At 40.1% G+C, this 17,996-nt stretch overlaps 1 protein-coding gene across 3 annotated transcripts in view; it reads right to left on the reverse strand.

Annotated features, from left to right (window-relative positions):
* The window catches only part of MCC (MCC regulator of WNT signaling pathway), a 185,770-nt gene that overhangs the window by 131,664 nt on the left and 36,110 nt on the right, over nt 1–17,996 (reverse strand). Inside the window, exon 1 of one of the 3 annotated variants that reach the window (XM_061369137.1) lies at nt 5,458–6,268. The exons of 1 other annotated variant lie outside the window; for it this stretch is intronic. In XM_061369137.1, the coding sequence (XP_061225121.1) occupies nt 5,458–5,514 (57 nt within the window). In that variant the 5' untranslated portion in view covers nt 5,515–6,268. Of the gene's footprint in view, nt 1–5,457; nt 6,269–17,996 lie in introns of those variants that run through there. One more of the 3 variants, XM_061369141.1, reaches the window with a different exon arrangement.

Raw genomic sequence — 17,996 nt, forward strand, 5'->3', positions numbered from 1 at the left:
AATGAATATGCAGCTGTTCCTAATGCTGCAAGCCACAACATTCACATTCTAAACACTTGACTTCCAAGCCTAAAGAATAAAGCAGAAAGTTTAAATTATGCATTTAAAGCACTGTAGTATCCTCTAATTTTGCTGTACAAAAAAGAATCATTTAGCTCTTAAGTAGTCAACTGAGAAAAATACCATTAACGTCAGTACTTGTATTTTCTTCATGCTCCTACGCTATTAAACTGTCCCAGAATTAAGCAAGGCCATAACTGCTGACCACATTCAGGCCAACAGGTCAGACCACAGGTCTCCCTAACTCAATGCACCATCTCAGCAGCGAATGGCCAGGGGAACATACAAGAACAAACCTAGTATGTAGTGATACCTCCACAAAATGCTGGACATTAAAGCCAAGTAGTGTCATTGAATTTGGAAGTAGATTACATCTCAAGATGAACACCTCTTTCTGCAGAGACCCTGAGTACGTACAAAGCATATAAATTCTGATGAAACGTTTGATTTTTAGCTATGAACAATCAGTCTGTAATTGCAGTTTCTATGCGCCAAACTGCTTACCTGTATGTGTTTTCAGTAGAATCATAGAATAATCAGAATATTTCTGTTTCTAGAATCACAGAATCATAGAATAGGATCATGGAGTAGTTAGGGTTGGAAAGGACCTTAAGATCATCTAGTTCCAAACCCTCTGCCATGGGCAGGGACACCTCACATTAAACCATGCTACACAAGCCTTCATCCAACCTGGTCTTGAACACTGCCAGGGATGGAGCATTCACAACCACCCTGGCCAACTCATTCCAGTGCCTCACCACCCTAACAGGAAAGAACTTCCTCCTTATATTCAATCTAAACTTCCTCTGTTTAAGTTTCAACCCACTACCCCTTGTCATGTCACTACAGTCCCTGATGAAGAGTCCCTCCCCAGCATCCCTGTAGGCCCTCTTCAGATACTGGAAGGCTACTGTGAGGTCTCCACGCAGCCTTCTCTTCTCCAGCCTGAACAGCCCCAACTTTCTCAGCCTATCTTCATACGGGAGGTGCTCCAGTGCCCTGATCATTCTCATGGCCCTCCTCTGGACTTGTTCCAAAAGATCCATGTCCTTTTTACGTTGAGGACACCAGAACTGCACAAAATACTCCAACTGAGGTCCCCCAAGAGCGGGGTAGAGGGGCAGGATCACTTCCTTCAACCTCCTGGTTACACTCCTTTGATGCAGACCAGGATACGGTTGGCTTTCTGGGCTGTGAGCGCACACTGAAGCCAGCTCATGTTCATTTTCTCAAAGATCAACACCCCCAAGTCCTTCTCCGCAGGACTGCTCTGAATCTCTTCTCTGCTCAACCTGTGCCTGGGATTGCTCCAACCCAGGTGTAGGACCTTGCACTTGGCATGGTTAAACTTCATAAGGTTGGCATCAGCCCACCTCATAAGCGTGTCAAGGTCCCTCTGGATGGCATTCCTTCCCTCCAGCGTATCAACCCAAGCACACAGCTTGGTGTCATTGTCAAACTTGCTGAGGGCACACTCAATCCCACTGTCCATGTCACCAACAGAGATGTTGAACAAGATCGGTCCCAACACTGATCCCTGAGAGACACCACTCGTTACTGGTCTCCAGCTGAACATTGAGCCATTGACCACAACTCTTTGCATGCGGCCATCCAGCCAGCTCTTTATATACCAAGTGGTCCACCTATCAAATTGATGTCTCTCCACTTTAGAGACAAGAATGTCGTGTGGGACAGTGTTGAACTCTTTGCACAAGTCCAGGTAGATGACATCAACTGCTCTACCCCTGTCCATCAGTTCCATAGCCCCATCATAGAAGGCCACCAAATTGGTCAGGCAGGATTTTCCCTTAGTGAAGCCCTGCTGGCTGTCACCAAGCACCCTGCTGTTTTTCATGTGCCTTAGCATGCCTTCCAGGAAAATCTGCTCCAAGATTTTGCCAGTAATATTCACAATGTTGGCTTTAAAAATACACCTTGTGATTACATTAAATGTTCACAGTATTGTATGACTAAAACATTGAAGGGATCCAAACAGTACTTACCTAATTTGGGTGGCATGTATTGCATACAAATTACATCCTTCCTTGCTTAATCCCTAAAAAGCAAACTCCATGAATTATGTTAAGCCGTAATTTTTACAGGTGAAAACCCTGTCAAAACCCGTAACAGTAGGACAGACAAAGCTTGGTTGGATGCTGTTACTTACTTACAAGAGTATCAAAGGCTGTCGTACATTCTCATGGAGTATAGCAACAGCCATCTGCAAATTCTAGAGTTTCTAAATTTGCCTCTCTTAATGAAACATGTTTAAAACCTCTCAAATCTAACAGCACCACCAAAGAAACATTGCTATGTAAAAATAACACTACTATATCTCTATGCAGTTATAACACACTGTATCTACTATGCAAACAGCATATTGGTTTATCTTTCTTTCTTTGGACAGAAGAAAGAAAAGGTTGAGGGGGAGAAAATGCAGAAGAAATGCAGTAGCATACCAATGTACGTATCAATAAACAAGAGCTTGAACTCTGGAGCTAAGAAACCATAGAGCATAAGTTCTGTAGATGTCTGACCGACCTATGACAGAAATCAGAGAGTTGGGGTTTTTTTTGCTTTCTTCATTACCTTTGGATGGTGGCAGGTGAGTAAATAAGACCATCAAGATCTCCATTTACTGGGGCAAGAGTTCAAGGACAGCAAACATCAACCAAACACAAGTTTCTACAATCACACTATGTCTTGAAAAAAAAAATTCCTTAATTTTGGCCCATTGCCCAAAAAGGTATGTAAATCTCCAGTAGAAAGTTTAAATACAAATGGAATGAGTTCAAATAATTTCATTTTTTACACTGTCTAAAGCATTCATTCAAGAATTTACCATATCTTCAGGGCTTTGTAGTTTTTCTCGATTATTTCAAATAACAGTAGTTTCATCCCAAAATCTCCATGTACTGAGATAAAAAGGTCAAGCACCTACACCGAAACCCCCTGTGCACCACCTGAATCATAGTCTTTATTGGTCTGTTATCATATATTTGCCATTCAGACATATATACTGGTAGCAACCCACTGTAATGTGAAAATTTGAGCTGAGTGTAGAGATAGAAGTGCAGTTGAAAACACGCAAAGAGAGCAATCATTTAATCAATTCTTACTGTAGCCAGTTTTTCCATGTTTAAAGGGACACAACGCTACTGTCTTCCACTAATCAAAACCAAAACACATTATACAAAAGATACAGCCAGAAAGGAAGGAAAAGGGGGAGAGCATGACATACAGATAGGAAACACAGATACACAAACCACAGGTAGAGCCTTTAGCCAGGATTTTCCATCTTCAGCTACAGCAAGCAAAACAGCATCCGTCAACAACAGGAAAAGGCTTAATATGAGCATACAAACCACAGGGAGCTGGCTGAGTAACTGAATAATGGTTAGAGGTGAGCAACTGTCTCAGTACTTACACATTTTTTCCTCCATCGGAGGTGGAATATGATGATGCTGTAAGGTATCCATATTTCATTAAAAACACACATTTTTATCTAAGACCAGTCAAGCTGAAGCTGATCTGGCCCTTGGCATGATTCAGTCTAAAAGCACACTCATACAAGCAGCAAAAATCCCAAAGGTGAAGACTAGCAGCAAAGCAATGATGATTAGTAGCTATGCAATGTATTTTATTATGCTACTTATTATATATATATTTATTACGCTATAAGTAGCAAAGCAATGATGATCAGTAGAGAAAGGAGTGCAAGATCTTCCCTAGTATGTCTGCAGTCAGAAAGGGCCCTATTTCTAACTCACCCGCAGTGCCAGAGGACAAATATGAATTAAATAGTAAATTTGTTGGAAAACAACAAACAAAACCCCCACAACAAAAATGCTGCACAGAGCATAGTTACACATTTTTTTTAGCATTTCCCATGTTAAAACGTCAGAAGAAAAAGGTGTTTCTTACAACAGAAGTCTTTGTGGATGTGTGAAGTAAACTCTCATAGGTAGTATTTCAAGGTAGCAGTGCTACTTTGCTTCAGGTAACAACCCAAGCATCAAGTCTTTGTGTCACTCCATGTTTTATGTGATCCTGCAGCGTCTTGGAAATTAAATGTTGAGGGGACAGAAAGCAGTAATCAGCAGGCTATCAATACAACTGTAGCCAGAAAGGCTGGGGCAAACTCCTAGCAAAAGTAACCTGAGCTTTTATGCTAAGTTTATGACTCCCATTTATGCTGCACTGCTAAACACATATGCGCATTTTAAAAGTAACACAGAGTTAATTAAATTGAACTCTTTTGTACTTAAAGGAGGAACACATGAAATGTCTTTCACAAGAACTGCCCAGTCACAAATGTGCTGTTCCTCTTGCACAGCAGCATACTGTACTTGCTTAGGTCTTACACATATACTCTGCCTCCCCCTACACTTGATTGCCCTAGCTAGCCTACTGATTTATTTTCCATTCTATAACCCAGTGTCTCCTTTCTCTGTACAATGAATGCCAGAAAATGTCAACTCTCTCATTCTGCCAAGCATATCCTATGTAATATTTACACACATAAACAAACAATATATTACACTAAAAGGTGTATCAGAGACATTGGCAAAAGGGAAAGAGAAGCATTTCAGTTAAAGTAGGACAATACAGGCTGCATATCCAATTTTCTACGAAGTGACCTTAATCAAATGCTTTGGATTTTGCAGCATAAGTAAAACAGCAGTTCTCAGTAAAGCCTGTAAAGGATGACATACCTAAGACATTTCGGTAACTGACAAAATATGCCATTTCTAAAATGTTTATTAAGCATTTGCATAACATCAATATGGCTATAATTTCAGATTTATTAAAAACACAACACACACAGAGTTGTTATACAAAAAGCAGACATACCCACAACTGTAAGAAATAACAGCTTACTACCAGTGGAAAAGCATAAAGTTTCACATGGCTTGTTTTCTCTTAGGCAAAGAAGAAAAGTAACTTAATTCATCTAACCTAAAGACACGTCATCACCATGGCTAAATACAAGCAAACACAACTGACTACACTGTTGTCTTACCAATAAATATTTGTCATCTTCCATTCTCCCCACTCTCCTCCTAAATTAGTCACCATCTGCTTAATCTCAGCTGAGATCTCTGTATTTCACCTACTGCAAAATTAATGTTGTGTATAAAGACAGCTCTTCAGAGGCAAGGCAAGCTCTACTGCAGGGTAACAGGAAAAATGTCTCTACGTGGTTACAATAATTTGGATTTCACCATCTATTCAGAGTAAAGCAGCAAAAAAAGTTCAGTCATTTCCTGACCAGCAAAGCAAGTTACAGCAAAATACACATTCTATTAACTTTTAATTGCATTGCTTGCATACTGAAAAGCCCCAAAGGGAAGCATTTATTTCTAAAGCATAAAGAAGGGCACTGAAACTGCTTACCTCACTCAGCTCTGCAGGGGAGTCATTTCCATATTTCATAGCAACTCCAGAATTCATGATTAGACTTCTTAGGGCTCGATGACTTCTGCAGATTTTAATGCTTCAAAGCTTTGCTCAACTGATTCAATACTTTCTTTTCCAAATTTTTACGTCTGACACATTTTGCTCTATACAGCCATTTTTACTCCACACTGACAGTTTAAATTAACAATGCAAAACCTACTAAAAGAGCCAAACTGATTTTGACTTCACAGACAATCCATTGCTGCAAGAGACTTGCTAATACTGTGTTCAGATAATGCAGGGAAGGAACTGCTTGCCAGGATCCCAAGGCTGTCTTAGTCCATCTCCAAGGTGTGCTTCATCTCTGCTGTTTGTTCTGTGCTGCTGTTTTCCACAGCTCTGTTTAAGAGCATCTCCCAATGCCACGAATGTACACAGAAAAATTTGATGAGCTTCATGCAAATTCACAGAGAAATTAAAAAGAAAGTGCTGCTACAGCCTTCAAGGAGGGAGAACAGAAAAGAGAGAAAAGCTCCTCTATTTGAGATGAACCAATGCTGCACTTCACGCTAAAGTTTCCCCTGCCAGTGAGCCTGGAGTTTAAGTGGTTTATGATCAAACACAGCTGTCTTGCTGCTGGCTAAAGGGTGCATGGAAGGGGCGGTACTAAAGGAGAGTGTAAGTGGGAGGGAGACAGCTACAGAGAGTTCATTTTGGAGTTAGGCATCTTTCCAGCTTTCTGCATGCTAACTACTATACACAACACTATAAAGCTAAGTAAACGAAATGACACCTGGATAACAATAAATTGGATTCCTATTCCCATGTGCAATTAGGAAAGTTGGGGGATTTATGGGGATGGGGGTTGTAACAATTTCAAAAGGTCACAGTAAGCCCAAAAGCACCGTTAGAAAGCTGCAGATTTTATATAACACACTGACATTTTACAAAGATTTTGGGGAGATGCTACAGGAGGAAGGGGAGAAAAAAACATTCAGTATTCAACTAATAATCTGGGAAAATCCTTAACAAGCTGGCTTTGTGGACATGCTGCACCCACTATAAGAACAGACAACCTCCCTTCCCCTTCCTTTTATCCCCTAAAACCATGACAGCCCCACACTTCATAACGCCAGATTATGATGTACTTTTGGAGCTAGATGTAGGAAATACCATACTCTGCAGCCGAAATTTACCTGATCATCTTAATACAACGTATTACTAAAGTGCCTAGTGAGTTAAAAGAAAAAAACAACTTTGAGACACAGGAATAAATACTATGCAAGCTGTGGCACAATTCTACTGGGAAAAAAAACAAACGAAAAAACATTACCATGGGAAACAATGCTCTCCGAGACCAACATTTTGAAAATCACTTTGTGGTATTTTTTTTTTTTTTTTATTCTTGTTAATTACAGATTAACATCAGTATGCAGACACAGGGATAATTCATCCAAATGACAATACAGAAAGTGCATTAAAGAACAAGAACCAAGATAAACACCTGTCTACTGCTCTATCATACTAAAAAGCAGTAGGACTTTCTGGGTCCCTGTTCTTCCTCCATGACCACCATCAGGAACTCTCCCCTGGCACAGGAGGAAAAGGGAATTACACAATCTCTTCATAAGACTTTTTACTTTCATTCTCCATGTCCATTTTCCAGCCTTTCCTTTCTGTTTTGTTGTTTGTTTGTTTGTTTTTTTCCTGTTCTCCAATTCGCTTTCTAGTAGTCTGTATTTTTGGGTTTCCCTTCCTCTTTTCATGCCCTCCTTGCATTGCCTCCATTCTTCATTATTTTCCTCCTTGAGAGAATCCTCTCTGCCTCATCTTTACAATTCAGTTCTGTCGCTACGCTTAGTGCTTCTCTGTGTGTTTTCCCCTACTCATCCGCTTTGTTCCCCACATATGTTTCCGTTTATCGCCCCTCACAGACCGGCAGCGGGCTGCACTGCTCTCTGGTGGCAGACGGCTGCTCTCTCAGACACAGCATATAACACTTCCACGCTGGGACGAACTGCTTCCCCTCTCCAGTGGGCAGGAAGCCAGAAAGACAAGACTGCAGCATGGAACAGCATATCCACAACAGTTTTGATCAACAGTGTTTTATACCCAGGAACATAGGTACTGTATAATGACTTACCTCATATTTCATACATGATTAAAAAAGCAGCTTCAGTTCAAGAACTCCTGCAGCTGACACAGTACGTTTAAAAATGTTTTACCAAGTTATGCTTTCACCAACGGGAGGGTGATAAAAGCTTCTGTACTTTGCATCATTACCCTTACCAACTTTTAGATTACATTGTATAATCTGTTTAGAATCTTATCTGATCTTTGTCCAATTCCGTCACATGTATCACAGGTTCACCAACACAGGGATGAGTCTCAGAATTAGTTAAGAATAAAGTTCTATGTTTTCCTTTCCTAAAATAAATGCCATATTAACTATGGCCTCAATATACTGCATTTCCTCTACTATACCCCTATGTTGCCAAATAGTTCCCAGATGACTATAAACAGGCATTCAGAAATTAAAAGTCTTTATTTGCTTTCCCCACTCAACATTCTTGTCCATTCCTGGCAGACTAGCCATCAGACAAACCACATGATACTATAGATGCATCCCAAACATAATGGTGCAGGACAATCAAAATCTATACCCAGATACATGTGGTCATATACCCAGATGCTGCACAGGAATTTTTTCTTCCTCCTTCAATAACTGTTTATGTTACTCCATACAGTAATATGGTGGAAAGAGACAGATCCTGACTGAAAACAATAGCAGAATTCATAGTTTCAGATGTGCACAGAAACATAGGAGATACATGCAGATATTTTCAGAACAAAGATTATTTATAATTTAAAAAATAATTGCAACACACACACACACACACACACAAAAAGACACAAGAAAAAAGTTAAACCAAATTCTGGTGAAAAAAATTATTTTACTTTAACCCAAGTTGACTCCCATTCCAATCTCTGCACGGAGTGTTACGGGATTACACATTTAATTCAGAATCAACTCTTAACTAACCTCTAAGTACTGGCACTGCTTGTTTCAATGTCTTGGTAAACTCTGAGGGCATTTCTTTATTGTGGAGGGCTAGCTAAGACTAAATGTAATAATTCTTCTCAAATAGCCTTATTTTACTAACTGAATGAAAACATTACATCACAAAATTTCCAGAAAGACTTGAACAACTGTCTCCATGCACTTCCACTGTTTTCAAATACATGTAAGTGACCTAACATAGTAGCAGGATCCAAAGAACTTTGTTGAAGCTGAAGTGTATTTTCCCATTGACTTGTCCCAAAGTCAGGCTTCAAAGAAAACAAAGGAAAATCTCAGGTATGCCAATTTTGCACTGCCAGGAAAAGAAGAGAGTACCCTGTGATCCAGCAAGAGAAAGGTGCCAGCTGGACGCAGTCTCTCTTCTTTTTCCGTTTGGCAGCTGACTGTTCATTCTTGCTTTCCCTGACCCAGTTCCTCACCTAGAAAAGTGATGTTCCCTTTCCCTCAATCTTATGCTTATCTCTTTTTTATCCTCTACACTTAAGGAGGGGGTTGGCATGGCATGCGGATGGGAAAAGAAATCTCTTAATCCACATTTCTTAGCCCAAGAGGACACGGTCTCAGCGGACACCTCAGTGTGTACTACAATTCAAACAAAAGGAAGTTGGGCTTCCACTCAATCTCAGTGCATTCTGATCAATTACTGCATTTATACCTCTAAAGCACTCATGATGCATACTGCTTGTAGCTAAATGCATCTGCACTGACAGATTCTTCCCAAGGTAATTTCAGAATTATCTAGCAGCAACCATTAGGGTGGTCAGTTTGCTGACTGTGGGTCTAATGACCCTATGGCCACTCTATTCCATTTGTTTACTTTTATGAAAATGTAGTAAAAGAATCATCAACATGCACTCAGGATTCACTGAGGAGTCTACCTTTTAAGTGACTAATCATTTACTAAGATTTACTAGATCATCTGGTATAAAAGGATTATTTTTGGACAAGATGCAATTCTCTTGCCCTCCTCACCTTTGACTTCTGAAACTGCTACACAGAATGGAAGAAGTTAGCACTGTAGTTATTTTACAAGGTTTCTCCCTCATAGTATGTCTGCGTAATTACAATACTCTATTTCTTAACAGTCATTGCAGCAGGTCTGACAATTGCCACACATGAATGTTTCTTCCTAGTTTTGACAGCTGTGGAGTGAAAAATACAACATAAAAGCAATTATCTATTAAGTATGTATGTATCACATATTCTTCAGCATAGAGTGCACCTCTTTCTGAGGAGCAGTTTCACTCCACACACAATATGCACATTTAGCTGATCACTAGTTCCAAATGTATGAGGTAAGGCCTTCTGGGTTGGTTCTGTTTAATTAGCACTATAATTGAAATGCAACTAATTGAAGTCCATTGAGCATTTAGCTTGTTTGCGTTTGTTTCAGTATCATCTCTACAGTTAGAGCAGCACTCTGCACAGTCCTCCACACAATAAATGACACCTATAAATATCGCAAATTGACTACACACAGTTTGAATGCAACATGGTTTTGTTTTCACTCTGGAACAGAATATACTGGTGTAAAGTCTAAATTTCCATGGAGAAAAGAGTAGCAAGAAGACTAAACTTGGAAGCAGAAATTCAATACAGTAGCTGGATAATGCTTCCAGAAAATTCTGTATTCAGTAGCACTAATGCACTATCATTTAAAAGACAGTCTGAAAGGGATGCTAAATTCTTCTTGATGCAAACTGTTCTCATTAATGCAAGTGAGGATTATGCACCTAGCTTGAGAGAAGAAAAATCCAACTCATTTGAAACAATTGCAGGTAACCTTATACTGAAGAATCAAGCACTCTCTGAAAAAAACACAAGCAAACTTCTTTCCTTCAATCACAACATCTAAAACAGATAACATGTCTAGAATAATGTCATTTCAAAATAGCACTTCAGCTACTCTCACCTGTTCACTGTTCCTCAAATACTTAACCCACTTTAAAAGTCACATCCTTGACCTGATCAGTCTCGTTGGGAGTTCACATTTGATGTCTTTTTCCATCCTCCAGTATTTCATGCCATGAAGCCATTCACCAACCTGTCAAACAGCCACTTCCACTTTCTGTCATTTTATTAAAACCCATACATTTTGATTCCCTCTGACCCCACAGAGCCTTAGCATCAGGTCAGGACAGGAGAACCAGGGAGTGCCTGTTAACTCGCTTTAGAGACTTGTGTGTGACAACAAAAGGGGAGACAGTAGCAATTGGTATGCTCCTTTCATGTTGCAGCCACCTAATCATCATCGCTGTTCATTTGTTCCTTGCTTATAAACACAAACAAGGCTATTCTGTAAAACACAATTCCTGTCATGATAGTTCTGCTCAACTTCCCTTCATTGTCCTGCATTCCCTCAGTTCAGTCATGCACTCCTCCAGTTATTAACCACAAGGTAAATAAAGTCACTTCACTTCCAGTCCCTTCATTCTTGGTAGCTAACTTGTATTCCCTCATGTTTAGCAGCTGTGAACTGAAATCCTTTCAAAAATTACCACCTGCATAAGAAAGATCTAGCTTTTAACTGTCCCCTGCTAAGTCTCTCCTATTTTTCCCAATCCCTGATAGTTAATTTCCTCACTTAGATTTTCTCCTTACTCCTAAATGCTCTTGGGTTTATATCTTCTCCTTCATACACTCTCCTTTCCGGCTCCAGTCCCCACTCCACAGGCATGATCTTGTCTCTTCAAACATTCAGCAACCCAATTCATCAGCTGCCCAATTCTTTTACTCTTCAGCTCTTCCAAGATGTCTCTTTGTGGTCAGTCCCTAATTATCTTTCCTAATTAAAAGATTTCTCTCCACTCTGACTTCCATTACCAGTGGCATATTGAACACTCAACTCCTTGACCTGGACCAGTGACCACGTAAGTGCCCAGAGTGACACAAAGAAGCAGGAGGTATCCTAGCCCCTGGTACCACAAGAGCAGAGTAGAGGGGGCAGGATCACCTCCTTCGACCTGCTGGTCATGCTACTTTTGATGTAGCCCAGGTATGGTTGGCTTTCTGGGCTGCAAGCGCACACTGAAGCTGGCTCATGTTCATTTACTCATCAGCCAATGCCCCCAAGTCCTTCTCCGCAGGGCTGCTCTGAATCTCTTCTCTGCCCACCCTGTAGCTGTGCCTGGGATTGCTCCAACCCAGGTGTAGGACCTTGCACTTGGCATGGTTCAACTTCGTAAGGTTGGCATCAGCCCACCTCACAAGTGTGTCAAGGTCCCTCTGGATGGCATTCCTTCCCTTCAGCGTATCAGCCCAACCACACAGCTTGGTGTCATCGTCAAACTTGCTGAGGGCGCACTCAATCCCATCGTCCATGTCACCAACAGAGATGTTGAACAAGATCGGTCCCAACACTGATCCCTGAGGGACACCACTCGTTACTGGTCTCCAGCTGGACATGGAGCCATTGACCACAACTCACTGCATGCGTCCATCCATCCAGTTCTTTATCCACCTATCAAACTGGTCCACCTATCAAATTGATGTCTCTCCAATTTAGAGACAAGGATGTCATGTGGGACAGTGTCAAACACTTTGCACAAGTCCAGGTAGATGACATTAACTGCTCTACCCCTGTCCATCAGTTCCGTAGCCCCATCATAGAAGGCCACCAAACTGGTCACAGGATTTCCCCTTAGTGAAGCCGTGCTGGCTGTCACCAAGCACCTTGCTGTTTTTGATGTGCCTTAGCATGCCTTACATGCATATACACACACATTGACATAAATGTATTTATGTAAGTATAAGTATTTGAAAAATTAGATTCACTGAAATGTTCCACTTGAAACATTTTCAAGCAGATGAATTCTGGCTAATGCAAGGCAAGTGTCTGACTTATCCCTGCTTGAAGCTCTGTAGAACTTTGGGCTGGCATGAGCATTTAAATAACGAGCACCAACCTCACTAAGCACTTATGGAGTTTGGCAATCTCTCGTTTTGGCAGAAATTGTAACAAAAATTGCTTAAACAATTATGTCACCTGAAATTATATATATATATATTCATAGAATCATAGAATACTTAGGGTTGGAAAGGACCTTAAGATCATCTAGTTCCAACCCCCTGCCATGGGCAGGGACACCTCACACTAAACCATCTTACCCAAGGCTTCGTCCAACCTGCCCTTGAACACTGACAGGGATGGAGCATTCACAGCCTCCCCGGGCAATCCATTCCAGTGCCTCACCACGCTAACAGGAAAGAATTTCCTCCTTATATCCAATCTAAACTTCCCCTGTTTAAGTTTTAACCCGTTACCCCTTGTCATCTCACTACAGTCCCTAATGAAGTGTCTCTCCCCAGCATTCTTATAGCCCCCTTCAGATACTGGAAGGCTGCTATGAGGTCTCCACGCAGCCTTCTCTTCTGCAGGCTGAACAGCCCCAACTTTCTCAGCCTGTCTTCGTACGGGAGGTGCTCCAGTCCCCTGATCATCCTCGTGGCCCTCCTCTGGACTTCTTCCAACAGATCCATGTCCTTTTTATGTTGAGGACACCAGAACTGCACACAATACTCCAAGAGCAGAGTAGAGGGGCAGGATCACCTCCTTCGACCTGCTGGTCACACTCCTTTTGATGCAATGGTTGGCTTTCTGGGCTGCGAGTGCACACTGAAGCCAGCTCATGTTCATTTTCTCATCAACCAGCACCCCCAAGTCCTTCTCCACAGGACTAAATATACATAAAAAAAATATATATATATATAAAACCTCTGGTCAATAAAACTCCCTATTTTAGATATTTTACTATCAACAAATTCAGGATTTACTATGAACAATTCACTTCTCAACTCCCTAACTATTTACTATCCAGTAAACACATTTATTTTTCTAAAGGTCTGTGTTTTGTTGATTTGCTGTGGTTTTTTTTTTCTCTCCTTAAATAGCAGACATAAAATCCAAGCTCCTTATTCTAAAACCCCCCCTGGTCCATAAAATTCTTTTTTGTTTTTGCCCTTCTAATTGCTCTGTCATGTACCTTTCAAAGCTCTTCTGAGACTTTTTTCCTATACACCTTCCTAGATTTAAGCTTCTCACCATGATCTTCAAGGCTGCCTTACAGCTTTCATATCTGTCAGTTTCATTTTACCTTGGGAAGGACAGCAAACAACCCTGCTTCCGCATTTACGGTATCTCTGACTTTCTTGTATTGTCTATTTGGTTCATGAAACATGATTACAAAGCTAAAATCTTCTTTATTTTCAGGCCTCACCTGGATAGTCCCTTACTTCCTTAAGTTTAGAAATTACTTGATAAATATTTCTGGTGTTTACTGTTATATAAGGGTCTATCAACCAACTAAACCAAAGCAAATAAACAAACTTACATTTAAAAAAATTTGAACTCTCATTTGCTCTGTCTTCAGAATTTAGAATCCTGACAAAAAATCCTTTCAGCATTATGAACAAACACCTGGCACCTCTGTAGGGGCTACAGAAACATGTTTCCCTCCTTTTCTATAATGCATACCAAACAGTCAATATCCATGTGAATATTAGATTCAACCAAAAATATGCACTTAAAATGTCTTTAAAAATTCATAGGGTAGAAAGATTTAATGTCTTTTTCTCCAGTCAATTCGCTGAAATTATAGCCTCAAGTAGGTAGAGTAATACAAAACTTAGTGTAGGAAACTAAAGACAGCTATTTAGCTTAAAGACACAAATGTAACTTGGGAACATCATTGAGGTTCTTATTTTATTATGAACTCTTCACAAACAGACACTGCCCTTCCTGAAACTCAAAGTTTACTTTCATTGCTTCCTACCATGATGAAGAGTCAGGTTTAGCATACACATCAACATAGTTACTATCATAATCTATCTGCCAATTGAGAAGGATAATGTGATTTTCTAGCCCAAAAATGAAGCAATCATGCTGAAACAGTTCTTCACAAAAAGTAGAAATAGTAAGTGCAAGAGAATGCCTCTGCATTAAGTACTCGCCTCCCATCTTCTCTGCACTGGCACGAAAATAGTTCCCCAAAGCAGCTGTGCTGACAAACGTATATTCATTAAAAAAATCCAAACAAACAAAACCAAGCAGAGCCCTCATACACACATACACAACCAAACAAACAGAACCAAACATGAACAGAAGCAGGGATTTGAACAGTGGCAGCACCACTCTGCACTGCCTTAGGTCAATGTCCCAGACCTGACAGTGACAGAGAAAAGACCGCAGAGAGCAGGAGCATCTTGATGAATTTACCCACGGCACTGACAGGCTTCTGTGGAAAACCTGCCGTGTCTCACTTGGTAGGCAGGATAGTGGTTGATTACTCCATTATAACTGAACTAGCACTGAACTGTAAAAACACATTAGAGTCCATTTTCAACTCTGCAATGCAGTTAAGATTTTCATTTTATTATCAAATTCCTTTGTATCATGTAACCAAAACATAAGGGGTTAGTATGTTTGTGGAAGTGGAGTGGGAATAAGTCTTCTCACCTTTTTAATAAATGAGGATTCACAGAAGCTCAGGCAGAGCACAGGCAGGAAAGCTGTTAATACAAAAGACCCTGTTAGAAAGCTACATGGTAATTGCTCTGGCAAACCAGAATCCAGGAGGTTAATGTTGCTTCAACAGACTATTCCTGTGCCTCAGGCTCACCTTACCACTTTGCCAAGCAAAGTTATAATATTAATATTATATTCTGTATAGCTGTGTGCAGTGGTGCTGGCCTAACATACCAGATGAACTGCTCTTCAGGAAACTGGAAAAACAAGAAAACTGAAAAAGTAAAAAGATCTGAACACCTTCACTGGAGATAGGGCTCCCTTAACTACAGCTATTACAGCTACCAAAACAGGGTGCACAAAGACAGCTTCTAGCAAATAGAGGGAACAGGGAAAGATATAAAGACCTTGCAACTAAGTTCAATTAGAAGTTTCAAAACTTCTTCCATAGACCTTCAAAACATCTACTTAAACACGCTTCTTAAGGGGCCCTTTTCTGTTGCACCCAGTTGCCACACGGCTGTTCCCATCATGCAATTACAACTACTAAGCTGGGTCAAAACCCATCACTGTTACATTTCACCTTTGTTACATGCTTGTAAGAGATATTGTTCAACTGTCACATAAAAGATCCAGTTAAAAGCCTCAGTCAAAAGGATGTATTAAAAGGCTGACTCAGCAAATTTGCCCTGTGCTGAGACCCATCATGTTGTACTCTGTAACATGTTGTATTTTGTAATATGTTGTATTCTGCAACGGAATAACAGAACAAACAAACAAATCCCCTCAGCATGTATGCTACTGAAGCGGTTTTCCAATAAAACTTACAAATCTGCCTTTGCTCACCTCTATGTCTGTTACGATCCAGTAAGTTCAAAAGACAGAAAAAACACATTTCATATAAAATAGATGACTCCTGGCAGACCTAATCCATCATGTCCATTTTAATTTACAAGAGAAGAGTAACTGAGCACTGTTAGAGGGCTACAGAAGCCAGGACTGTAAAAATACAACGCATAGACTTAGTACACCTGATACCTGTTTCAGACAAACTCCATTACAGTGCTGGCTCGAAATCAAAGACAAACAGCAAACAGCTTCCCATTTAACATAAAAAACATCTGTCAGACAAAACTGCCTTTCTGCCTCCTTTCTGGTAAGTCAAGCCTCCTGAATCTATATTCAAATAATCAGTTCTTGCTTTAAGAAACTCCTGGATTCTAGTTTTAGACTGGCAGAATGGAAATGGCGCCTACTCTGGAAGCAAAGGCACAAAAGGCAAGGTTAACTTGGGCACAAATCTTTTATAAATCGTAAGTGCTACTGTTCACACCACTAGAACGTTCAGCTTTAGGCCTTTCTACCTACTAGGGTTCCAGCTGAAGAAATCACTGAGTACATTTTTACATTTTACATTTTGCATTCTTATTGAAAAAACTTCAATAGCTTTTACTGGCACGAAAAGAAATTGTAATAAAAGTTGCATGTAGGACATGGAGAACAAATGGCTGCAAGGGGAGGAAAGTAAGAGACATGGCTCCTGCAGTTTACTTTTGATAGTATGCTGAATACAGAACAGACTTTCCAATAGAGTAACTTGGGAAAAATCAATTTGTGCACAAGTAACTGAATCCTGACATATCCCATAAAGTGCTAACGCACTGAATAAATTCCTTGAAACACACAGAATCTAAGCATTCCTTGTCCACACCAGCCTCATGCAGAGAAACTAGAAAGCCATTACTCTCTCTGATCCAAAAGGATGCGCTTGCAGAGCATTGGGTACCTGATACTTTGATGCCAATTTCCCTGTTTAATAAGAAAAGGGGTGGGGAAGCTGAAGGAATAGAGCTTCCCAAATCAAGGAGCAAAGAAGCTTAATTTAAAAACAGAGATTTGGAGAGAGAAGGGAGAAGAAAAAGGGGCAGAGTTTGCCAGAAAAGGAAATACTAATATTACTGAGTAATAAAACCATTTTAAAATTACACATTCAACCAGGCACTTTACAACAGGTTTTCATTAGTAGGGACACCAAACTAAAGTAGCCTACAAACTAACCATGGAATTACCTTCCACAGTATAGTTCTGTCATCAATCTTCCTCCATAATTTTCTTGAAAGACAGTTTCCCAAAAGAAGTACCTGTGTAATTTCGATAAAACTCATCCCATTTACAATTGATGGCTGTAAATTAAACAATAGAGCAAATGGTTCATATTCAGGATAGCTGTAAGAGTATACCTACACTGACGCAAATCTCTATGAGACCTTTTTTCCCCACCCCCTAGAAGAATATTTTTGCTTTCTTTGGTAAACAGAGAAACCTTCCTGTTTTTAACAAGTTAACTTTAAAATCTACACTTACTAACTAGATAAAATGAGCCAAAAATGTAGCTTAAAAAACTACAGTATACATAACACGATTTACATCTTATTGGGAGGGTGACTGGTATAGGGCTTTTAAGCAGTATAGTTTTTTCTCTCAGAACATGCTAATGTTACAGTGACTTGTGCCAAATAAAAGCTTACATACATAAGATGGACAAGCAGACATTCTTATCAGTGAATAATCTGATCATATCAGTCACTGTAAGGAAAGACTGCTGGTTACATAGCCATATCCCCTGCTAGTCACACAGCAAAGGACACTAGAAATAGCAGCAGCCATACCGGGAGGTAAGGTAGGAAGTAACAGAAAATTGGCTGTCAAATTGTCTGAAGTGATAAGAGAAAGGGCCAGACAGAGAGATTAAGTTCAGCAATTTGAATTTCATCACAGAATGTCATATGTGAATATATGTCAAATACCAAACATCTCTATAGTACTCTTTTGCTAAAGTACTAAGTGCACTGTATAGTATTAAGGCATTGCAAAAAAATTGTTATATGCTCCATAACATGACGGCAGCACTGAATTTACATGCAAATCACCTAGTTTAGATCTGCACGTATCTCAGAGCACACAAATGGTTACTGTGACTCAGGATAAAAC

Source organism: Neopsephotus bourkii, unplaced genomic scaffold (assembly GCF_033783945.1).
Source record: "Neopsephotus bourkii isolate Nb327-2 ecotype Australia unplaced genomic scaffold, CSIRO-AGI_Nbou_v1 NB_1476, whole genome shotgun sequence".
In the NCBI taxonomy this organism is placed as follows: Eukaryota; Metazoa; Chordata; class Aves; order Psittaciformes; family Psittacidae; genus Neopsephotus; species Neopsephotus bourkii.